Raw genomic sequence first — 11,301 nt, forward strand, 5'->3', positions numbered from 1 at the left:
AAGCTTCATTTGGCCATCACTAGCCGGATGTGTAGTCGGCTACCTTATTTTGAAAAGAACGCATGACCGGAAATTATATTTTGTCACCCTGGGAGGGAGGACAGCTTAGCAAAGCTTCCAAATTGATGCGTTATTTAATATAAAAGAAGGGTGAGTGAAAGCGAATGTTTGTATACAGTTATACAAACACATAGGCGGTATTTATGTTAATGTGCCGTTACAGTAATACATTTGTACTGAACGTGTTAGCATGAACGCTAGCCAGCATGCTAAATCAAGAGCTGACGTATTTCCCAGGTTTGAGAGGCAGGTCTAAGCTCAATTAAAGATTATGTTTAACATTTTTAGTAAAACCCCAGGTGTCAGCTGCAGTCCTTATCTGTGCTGAAAATAATGTTGTGCTATGTTCACTTATAAAGCTCGGCTCACTAACCCTGTTAATGTTTTACTGCCTTTGTTTTTAACCTTTCTGGGTGTAAATTGGTTCACTGCGGCTATGTTGGTTTGTCAGGAGGATGAGCAGCTCAGAGGAGGTGTCCTGGATATCGTGGTTCTGTGGACTCAGAGGGAACGAGTTCTTCTGCGAGGTCAGTCTCATTTTCATTTTCACTCTTTATTTTTCAAAGCTTTAGTTGCACCGTCATAAGCTTTTCACAGACTTCATCATTCGCATCACCTGCTGGCGGAGTATACAGAAGCGTAAATTATGTCCCCACACCATCAGGCTGCTCTACACTGTGGCAGCACAAGCACTCTGCATAAATACACAATTCCTTAGTGGTTCGCATGATTAAATTAAATCGAACCTTGACTTCTTGATTTTTGGTCCATATTCATCACAGCACCAAGATATATCAAATGTATTTGCACATCAGACCATACGTACAGACTTTCTTTGAATAAATCAAACCTGATGTGGTGTGCTGGTTTCTTATGATCACTTTCTCTGTTTGCACACTTATGTTAATAGTTACAACATCACCTAAAGAATAATTTATTGATTAAGATCATGGAGACACTTGAACTTTATGATTGAAAGATTTCTATAAATCATGCAGATGTAATCTGTGAACCATTTCGGAGTTCAGCAGGATTCTGAGACCCTGCACCATGCATGCTTAGACTGAAAGATAAATGCCTAGTATAGTGGTGACACATCAAAACAGCCAGTACTTAAGGATATGCTGCATGTTGCAAAACCATTTGGAAATCGTAGTGAAGCTACTCTCAATCAAAAATTACTTTGCTAAATTTATAATCTCAGCTAACAACATAAAAAATAAAAAACAGTTTGAGAGCGTACTGGGACCTTTTGCCAAACCAGTAAAGTGTGACGTGTATGGTGGACTAAAGCCATCAGCTATAAAGAAGACAAAAATGACCACCACACTCATGATTTTGTTTGATATATTATGTGGAATAACACATGCGAGTACTGAAATGTACAGAATGTGCTTAAATCAAACTAACCAGGCTATGTAAAGATGATATTTTACCTTCTTACCAGGTGTATGTGCTTAATGAATTTATTAGACCACCTTCCATAAAAACAAGAAAAATTCAAATGCATCAAAAATGTGTTTGAAGTTTTAAATCTGAACTGTTATCTATTAGGCAAACAACACACTGAATTCAAATGAATTTGTAGATGCTAGAAGTAGCTGCAGCTTTACATTAGAAGGACTCTTGGAAGTTCCTTTGGTTAGAAATCAGTTAATCACCTCAGCTACTTTTTTCCATCCAGTAGTTTCTGTTCTGTTGTAATTTCAGAACTGAAACCACCAAATAAAACACATTTCCCTTTTTTTTTTTGTGTTTGAGTGTCTGAATTTCTCTCTTGGTCAAATATCCCTGTACTGTTATTTATATTGCAGTGTCTCAATAACTTGCAGGGAAATCTTTAAATGATGGAGTAGGTCGTCACCTACTGGATATCAACCTGGGGTCAAGGTCACACTATGGCCAGTAACCTGTAACCAGGATAATCTGCTGCGTCATTTACTTTCTGGTCTGCATTATTTATTTTATTATTTGGTATCTTTGGGGCTGGAAGATGCCACCTTGGACATTTTACACACACGTAGTTTTCAGTTCAGCTACATATAGTTAAGACCTGACTGTTGCAACTGCTCTCCTCGCCTGTTTGTGAAGAGCACGGAGGGTTTTCTTTCTAAGAGTACAAAAAGGGCATCAAGTAAAAATGCTTAAATGAAAAATGCCAAGAAATAGCTGGCTGCATCGCAGTAATCTTGTTAAACTTTTGTATAATGGTTCTATATCAGTGTGCTGTGCAGTGCACTGCTGCAACAGTAACTTGTGCTATTAATAGCCTTTGGTTTCCTTCTGCTGCTGTGTTTTAGGTTGATGAAGACTACATACAGGACAAGTTTAACCTGACGGGGTTGAATGAGCAGGTGCCTCATTACCGCCAGGCTCTGGATATGATTCTTGACCTGGAGCCAGGTGAGATTTTAAAGTGGTGCAAACCACTTCTCTCATAAAATGAGATAGTAAAATAGTTAAACAGGCTAAATTGTTTCTATTTAAACAGATGAGGAGCTTGAAGATAATCCAAACCAGAGCGACCTGATAGAGCAGGCAGCAGAGATGCTGTACGGACTTATACATGCACGTTACATCCTCACAAACAGAGGCATTGCACAAATGGTGGGCTCTTATTTTATAGTTTTTGCAACAACCTCTTACAGGCACCACAACATGATCATCACGAGTGATTTAAGTTTGTTCTTTTTTGTAGTTGGAAAAGTATCAGCAGGGGGATTTTGGCTATTGCCCCAGAGTGTATTGTGAGAATCAGCCAATGCTTCCGATTGGTAGGTCTGATTGTTTTTGATCTTCTCATTGGGGGGGGATCACTTGAACTAAACAACACACTGTGATATTTGTGACTATCCCTTCTTTTCTCTCTCTCCTGCGTAACGTAGGTTTATCGGATATACCGGGAGAAGCGATGGTGAAGCTTTATTGCCCAAAGTGCATGGATGTGTACACCCCTAAATCCTCTAGGCACCACCACACGGATGGAGCCTACTTTGGCACGGGGTTCCCTCACATGCTGTTCATGGTGCACCCAGAGTACCGCCCAAAGCGACCCGCCAATCAGTTTGTGCCAAGGTTTGTTCTTTTGCATCAATGTTACACTCAGTTTTCAAACGACACCAAACCACTGACCTCTGAAAAGCGAGGAATTTATTTATTTATTTTTGTTCTTTTTTTTAGGCTGTATGGTTTCAAAATCCACCCGATGGCTTATCAACTCCAGCTTCAGGCAGCATCAAGTTTCAAGAGCCCAGTAAAGGTGATTCGCTAGAAGCCATCTTTGACAAAGACAGTGGACTCAGAGACTTTGTTGTTTACAACTTGCGTGAAGCAATTGATTGTGTATAACCAATAAATACCTGTACAGTTCTCCAAACTCACCTCTGTGTTGATAAGCACTTTCAGATTCAGCCATTTCCCCTCTTTTAGGAGGCAGTTACAGTTGAGCAGTTTTTAATTATACTAATTAATTGAGCTTCAGACATGTGGTTGAACCTTAACTGATGTCAGTCCATCTTTTCAAAATAAAGGGGTTTCTCTTTTAGATTGAAAAGTGACTTTTACTGCAGTTTGCTTTGCGGCTTAGTTGAATGTAACAGAATGTCTCACCACCAGCCCCAAGAGGTTTGCCTTATCAGTGATTAAGCCTCATGAAAATGTAACTATTAAATCCAGAACACATGTAGGAATGTGCTTAGATGTTGTTCTTGTAATATGTGCAAATAGATTCAGGTGCTCTTACCAACAACCAGTGAATACCAAATTAGAGAGATAAAGAAAAGCCAAAAGGACCTATGCTTGTTTTAAATGTTACTCTTCAGTTTCATGAGATATAGTGGCTGTGTATTTGCTTGTTTAGACAGCTCTAACAATCATTTCCTGAGGGCTCTGTTTGTATATGTTTAAATAATGGGATAACGATCTAGACCAGGGGTGTCAGAACATAAGGCTCTGGGGCCAGAAGTGGCCGGCAAAGACTCCAATCCAGTCCACTGGGCAAAAAAAGTTCAGAAAGTTTGAACTTTTAACTGTATTTTCATAGTTTTGACAGCATTTCTTATTGATAAAGATCTCCCATTCATAATTCATCACAATAATTAATAATTACATAAAAGTTTGTTTTTTCCACTACCTACTATGATTTTTTTTTTTTTTAGGTGTCTGTGAAGTTATGAAAACTTTATATTGTATAATTACAGAATAGTCTGGGCAATGAACTTCCAGAACTACTGTAATTTTAAACATCCATCAGTTTCATTGATTCGGCTCACTTAAGATCAAAGCGGACTGACTGTGTAAAATGATTTTGACATCCCTGATCTAGACAGATGTGACTCTTTTTTTTTTTTTTTTAAGAGTTTGGTATTGAACGTGCAACATCCACTGCAAAACAAGTGACTGGCATTAAATTAAAAAAAAAAAAAAAAAGACTGGCATTAAATATTTATTACTTACCAAGAGCTCATTTTTAATATGACGTGCTTCATTCACAGACAGCCCAACAACATGCAAAATAATGCTTATTTTATTTTATTTTCCATAAAAAGACAGGGATAAGTCACAAAGCAACAATATTTTCAATTTTCTAAAAACTATTATTTTTTTCTTAATGTGAAACTACTTTTTTATCGAGGGAGGAAAAATGCAGATGTGATTGAGTTTTAGCTATAATAGCAATGGCTTTTTTTTTTTTTGTTTAAAAAAAAAAAAATGCTACCAAACATGCTATCTAGAAAAGATTCGTATGTTTTCTTCTCTATGAAAAAGTACAGGAAAAACCGCAAGTGAGAGCAACCTACTCAGACTACGTGGTTAAAAAGGCTTTACAAACTTGGTTGATTATGAATGTAGTATTTAACATGGTGGAAGCCTGGAAACCAGCTTGTGGTGAAACATCACAATACATCAAATCACATGAAACAGTTCCTACTTAACAAATAAATTACTGTATAGTAGAACACGTAGAAAAAAAAAAAAAAAGACAACGTGTGCTCCCGTGAGAGGAAAAGCCACATTTATCGGGCAGCTGCCTTCATGGCTTACATGTGTGGCTATTGTGACAGACAAGCTTTTATATTTATTGACCTCACTTGACTGAACATACATGTACATTTACAATAGAGGTGGATAATAAATACATGGACATTCCTCATACAATCATACGGAGGTCTGTAGTCTTACAAAGAATATCAAAACCTGAGATAAACAGACCAAAAACCTGTAAAAACTTTTCATATCAACCAAATATGTTCAAAGCAGGTAGGACTTCTATTAAAATGAACAAAAACAGAGCTGAGTAAATCTCCACTGTTATCTGTGAGTTCTGTAAAGTCGGATGTACTTGGTGGACTACGAGAGGAAACGAATAAGAATGATTCAGGGTGATTCAGGCAAGACGAGTCTTAAATAGAGACCTCAAAATTCAGTAAAACACCACAAATGGTAACCTACATTTTCATGAGCAGATATGAATAACTTAAAAACCTCACATTTGTACAAATACTATAAAAAGCATTACTTCTATAAAATAGAGAAATATTTCAAAATAGATCAATTTTTTAAAAATTCAAACTTTACAAGAATATGTAGGCTACTGGTTCTTAAGCTGGTTGGGGAAGAAAATATTAACTTGGTTTTTTTTTTATTTCTTTCTTTATTTTTGTACCTGAGACGTGAACAAACTGTCCAAATTTGAGCAGAAAATATCTTTGTCCACATAGAGATGTGAGGTATGTCATTTCATTAAAATAAAAAGTCTCTCCTGAATTAAATAGACAAGTAAACAACAAGAAAAAAAAAAAAAGAGAGTTCCCTTGAATGTGGTCTTAACGTTCCCCTAGCAGCACCGTGGGAAGAAATGCTGATAATGGCATCTAAACTATAATGGAAACAGTAAATTTGTATAAAAGCAACAATGTAAAAACCACTAGGAAAAAAAAGTATTTAAAAGCAAACGTAACTTGAGATCACACAACTGCAAATGCTGGGATTTAACCAATAAACGTGTACTCGCTAAACTTTTACAACACTAGGATAATCTGAGGACTGTGCAGCTCTGCCTACAATGAACAGCCTGAAAAAAATACAAAAACTGAAAACAAACAGACTATTAGGAATTAATATACGCTGTTATCAATCATTTTAGCTGCAGAGTTATGAGTGGGGGTTTTTTCCTGTTTTTTAAGATATGTGTGCGCAAGTACAGCTGGTCACTGTGTGTTGAGTGCTGGGGATATCGGAGGTGATTGGTCAAAGGAACAAGGTGTGGTTCAGTTACAATGCTGATGCTCCGCCGTGCTTCTCCTGCAACACAGACATGTTTTGTTTATATGATCTCAAGTTGCTAAGACAAAACTGTCCTCGTCATTAAGCGCTAAAGAGTTGATGCAAGTACAAATTTAAGCAAAACACTATAACTTCATATTTCAGATTAAAGAGTAGTATCTAAAACTAAGGAAGCTTGTTTTCAGTGCTGAAAAAAAATTGGATAAGATTAGAATATTCTGTGCATTAAAAATATTTTTTGGACTCGCCTACTATTAATGCAGCTGTTCACCTCAACCGCTCACATGATTTTGCGGGATGAGGTTGTGGCATTTATTTTTCCAGTTCAACCTCAATTTTTTTGATTTTTCACATGTAAAAAATACAGATCTGACTAATCACAGCACTGCATTTGGCAGCAAGTGCACTCGTAGCTCAAAATGCGCACCCGTACTGAATATGCAGTGATTAAATAATATTGTTTTACCTCAGAGACGATTACACGACAAGTTTGCATCTGAAAAATTTGGAATGAAATGCTGTTATTTTGCACCGCACTCTGTGTAACGTCTTTGCTAACTATCTTGGAATTTCCTTCCAGTTGTTGAAATTTTGAGTTAAGGCTTTCTTTCCTTTTACTGCACAAACAAGCTTCCATATAAAACTCAGCCAAGAGAGCAAATACCGCCTTACGCCTAAACCTGTGTGTAGATTTTGTACCTTATCTTGGTCGATGTCAGAGTCTGCGGTTATGACAATTCTCTTCTCCACGCGAGTTTCTGAAGATCCACTTTTTACTACCTGTACAGGAAGGAAAATCTATATTAGGCATATAAAGAGTAATAGAACGGGAAAGGCGAGAGCCTAATTTGCTCTGCTGACCTTTGAGATGTGAGTGGTGGTAGTCGTCACTGAGGTGCCACTGGTGGTCTCTGAGGTAATGGTCTGGGAACTGGATACTGTTGAGCAATCTTTGTCCTCCTCTGTCCCATCAACGGTCACCTGAAGGAAAGAAGAAAAAAGGGGGATGTACTGAATAATCATTTCTAAATCATGTGACATCAAGGTTTCACCGAGGAAGGCACGAGGCTGCTTCATTCTTATTTTGGAGCCCTTCTACTGATCCTCCCAGACCTCCTTATTGGGAGTTTTTGAAGCCACCTCCACCATGCAAACCTGACTGCCTATAGCTGAGACAGATCTGGGCTGAGCAGCTGCTGGAGCCCCTACCTTTGAAGACTCATAGGTGAAGGTCCTAGTCGGGATGATAGGGACCTCTGTGGTGGAGATGCCACTGGGTAAGGGGCTGGAGACGGCTGTGATGGTGACAGTCTGCGTCTGCACCAGAGGGGGCTGTGAAATGGAGCACAGCCCCATGAGTGGCTGTTTAACCAGACACTTTGCACCACAGCAAACACTTTATTTCACACCATGCATTAGCTATTGCCTTTTTTTTCTTTAATTAGACTTTCACCACAACCGCTATTTCCTCTCACCAGATTAGTTTATTGTATTCGAAACAGAAGAATCAACGTGTTAACGTCACTTCCCACCACCAACCACTCCAAGAGAAACGGTGAATAAACGGCACAGGTGCGTTAGAAAGATGATCAAAAGTAATGGTTTTGTAGCAGAGATTTTTACAGTGACCCGTCACCGTCGTTAAAAACTTAGCACACCACTGTGCAGCACCTCTGCAGCGTCTTGAGTTCCATCTGACAATAACAAGCACTTTCACACCAAACCGAATACCACCTTAGGAGAGTCACAAGTTTTTTTATTTGTATCGGTGCTGCAAAGGAGTGTGTCAGCCAAGAAGGGAAATAATCAGCATCACCCCGAGGGAGTCAGGAGGCTACCTGGAAACAGCGCATGACCTGTGGACCATCGCTCCAGAAATAGGAAGCTGGGGAAGATCCAGCTATCCTCCCAGAGTCAGCCGACACTCCGGGACACGATCCTTCTTCTTCCGGGATCACTTCTAAAGCATTACAGGAGGGATCAAAGGAAGGAGGCAGCTGTGCCATTTCCACCTCTACGATTGGCACCAAGTTCGCCTCAAACACTACAACCTCTTCCTGATCACGTAACTCTTTCTCAACAGTAGCGCTGTGGACTTCGACACTCTCGGGCTCGCTCTTGATGGGTAGGTCTGTAAATTCCAAACTACTGCTGGTTTCCTCATGTGCAGTCTTTGTGTCTGAACCATTGCTTAGGGGTCTAATGCACACACTCTAAAAAAGACATAAAATAGTTACTATGTGAAGTATTTCCAACTGATACTGTGAAAATGATAAATACACATGCATGCAAGCTAAAAATATGTACATAGAGTGGATTAGGCTGCACAAAGTATAGGTTTTATGAGGTACTGCAGAGACTCTGGTTATCTGATTGCACTTATGTAATAAAAATCAGCCCTGTTTTAATGCCACACAATGGCCACAATCATTTCTACATGGTGCATGCTAAAAGTAGATGAGCAAGTTTTATGAATGGTTACAACTTTATGGCATGCATCTTAACAATAAATAGAATGCGTCATGATTCAATTCTCCTGTTTAAATTTGGAGAGGAAGGACCAGTGGAATATTATGAAACCTGAAGTTTATATGAAATAATTCAATTCCATAAATGGAAATAAGAAGCATATGAACTGAATATGGAATGGCTTTTATTCTTTGGTCAACGTTGATTGTCAAAAAGTCATGCAACAAGGAATCTCTTGCAGCTGCTACATACTCCCTTTCCAAATACTGGTGGAGGACAAACAGGTTATTAAGAATAACAATTAAGCTGCCTCAAGAAATACTATAGTGTGAAAGGGTACTGATCATTTCCCCCATTAACAAGACTGCTGTTTTCTAGTGCATGTGAGCTCAGGAAAAAAGTCACAGTGGTCATCTTTTTCTTTTTTTAAAGACTACTGACAATATAAATGAACCTCAACACGTGTATAAAAGCAGGCTCAAAGTGATGCGGTCAAACATTAAAAACCTCTGGATAAAAGTCAAAACTTGTATCTTTAAAAGTCCAAAAGACGTCACAGAAAATGCAAACAGCACTGCGTTATCACTTCCAGTCCTGATCAGTCTTTGGAGAAGGAGAGGTCTGATTCTGGTTGGAGAAACCAGGGGTGGGGTGGGGGAATTGTGCCGCAGTGGAGGAAACAGGGAATCAAAGTCTCAACAGTTCAAAGGAAGCCTGAGAGAAAAAAAAAAAAAAAAAAGAGGGCAGCTTCTCAAGTGGAGCAGAGGATGAGAGGTGAAAATGCTGGAGTGATGCTGCAGAGGAAGCAAAGGAAGGAGAAGAGGAGAAGAGAAAGCTAGAGGCTGATGGGTAGATGGGCAGGGTGCGGTCTCCGTGGGTCACATTCACACCTTGTGTGGGGCCTCCGCAGGGTTGAGACGACCCCCTCAGCTGCGTTTGGAGTAGAAGTCGAGCAGGGGGCCGCGCGGAAGGCGGATGACAAACTGATGGGGGGACGAGGATGAGCAGGAGGAGGAGGGGGGAAAAGATGAGAGGGAGGAATTTTAAAATACGATAATGAACTGAATTTGTCAAATCTGAATTTGTGCTGATAAAACAGCTGATAAAATTCTAACATTTTAAAGCCTTTATTAGAAAACAAACCAGATTTTATTCACTTTTCGTTTGTTTTCAGAGCATTGAAATGTTACATGCATTTTAACATGCACTTTATTTGTTTCCATGAACAACAAACTTTTCTTTCTTCTCTTGAAAAGACAGAAAAGTCATTCACACTTGCGGTATCTTATTTAAAACTATCTCATCAGCTAAAGCTGATGCAGCTGAGAGCTGATGGATAGCAACAATGCTATGCATCTCAAGTGACATCAAGCTGTCATAAAGGTTCATAATGTCAGCAGCTCAGAACCTAAAGTTTAACTGGTTGTTTTAACAAGTAGCTTTTACTTTATTTTAATTCAATTATCAGTCCGGTAGAAGCAGCAGAATCAAATCTAGCTCTGCTTAAAGTTGATGTTTACTTTTCTCACAGTAGTGAGTTGTAAATAAGACGATAAGCTGCCTTGGAAAAAAATTATAAAAAATAATATTACTCCTGTTATGAGTCGTGTGGTTGTTGGCTCATAGACTTTCTACAATTGTTCTGTTTCATTTCCAAACTGCTCGCTGTGAGCTGTCAGTACAGTTGGTCCATAATTTGTTGGACAAAGGAACAGTGTTTGTAGTTTGCCTATGCACATCACCACAGTGGATTTTAAATCAATATGACTGAAATGCAGACTTCCAGCAATTCAAGGTGTTTAACAAGTTGTGAGGTTTAAAAATAATGACTTTTTTTTGCCAATTTTAAATATCAGGTTTGTTCACTTGAATAAAAATGTTCAAGTCTACAACCTGCTGACATCAAATCTTCTGTTTACGTCTATTTGTGCATCTTTGAAATTTGTCTCCAGTAAAAAGAAAATCAAAACTGTTTGGCTGAGATCAGGTGATCAACTGGCCGTGGAAGAGTATCTCATTTCTTTTCCTTGATGGCCTTATGATCATTGGCTATTTCCCTCCTTATCAATACTTTTCTCTTCCCATCATTCTGGTAGTTCATCTTGGTTTCATGTGTCCAAACTCTTTTAGATGTTTTCTGGCAAAGTCTAATTCAGCCTTCTCGTTTAACCACCCAGCTGTAAAGCCTCTGTATTTCCATTCATTTCCCTCTTGATAATACACTCGGACACTGATACTCTTACCTTGCTAACTTGCTTATGTGTTGTGAAAATGTTTTTTCTTAACCTTGGAAATATTTCATCATCCACTTTGGTTGTTTTCTGTGGTCTTTCAGGCATCTCGGTGTTGCTGAGTTGGCCATTGAATTCATTATCTTATAAAACGTCCGAGATTATTGATTTGGCCACTCTGTAGGTTTTTGCTATTTCTCTGATAGGTGTGATCGGATTGTTCAGCCTAATGACAGTCCCCTGACTTGCTCTAGCC

General features: G+C 38.8%; 2 protein-coding genes across 2 annotated transcripts in view; one reads left to right on the forward strand and one right to left on the reverse strand.

The window, feature by feature from the left end:
• On the forward strand, positions 1 to 5,045 carry LOC146564528 (casein kinase II subunit beta-like). Its single transcript, XM_085292399.1, has 7 exons — positions 1 to 150; positions 512 to 587; positions 2,361 to 2,463; positions 2,552 to 2,667; positions 2,759 to 2,834; positions 2,946 to 3,135; positions 3,241 to 5,045. Exons 2-7 carry the CDS (start codon positions 516 to 518, stop codon positions 3,329 to 3,331), a joined length of 648 nt encoding a protein of 215 aa, XP_085148525.1. The 5' UTR covers positions 1 to 150; positions 512 to 515; the 3' UTR covers positions 3,332 to 5,045.
• The window catches only part of LOC146564529 (uncharacterized), a 27,334-nt gene continuing 20,602 nt past the window's right edge, over positions 4,570 to 11,301 (reverse strand). The window contains exons 29-33 of the mRNA XM_085292398.1: positions 8,184 to 8,558; positions 7,555 to 7,677; positions 7,207 to 7,326; positions 7,045 to 7,125; positions 4,570 to 6,363 (exon numbers count right to left, since the gene is read on the reverse strand). Of these exons, the coding sequence (XP_085148524.1) occupies positions 6,334 to 6,363; positions 7,045 to 7,125; positions 7,207 to 7,326; positions 7,555 to 7,677; positions 8,184 to 8,558 (729 nt within the window). The 3' untranslated portion in view covers positions 4,570 to 6,333. The remainder of the gene's footprint in view (positions 6,364 to 7,044; positions 7,126 to 7,206; positions 7,327 to 7,554; positions 7,678 to 8,183; positions 8,559 to 11,301) is intronic.

This window comes from Mchenga conophoros, linkage group LG11, assembly GCF_057382185.1.
Source record: "Mchenga conophoros isolate Kocher_MC1m ecotype Shallow Benthic linkage group LG11, M_conophoros_male_GT1.1, whole genome shotgun sequence".
NCBI lineage: Eukaryota > Metazoa > Chordata > Actinopteri > Cichliformes > Cichlidae > Mchenga > Mchenga conophoros.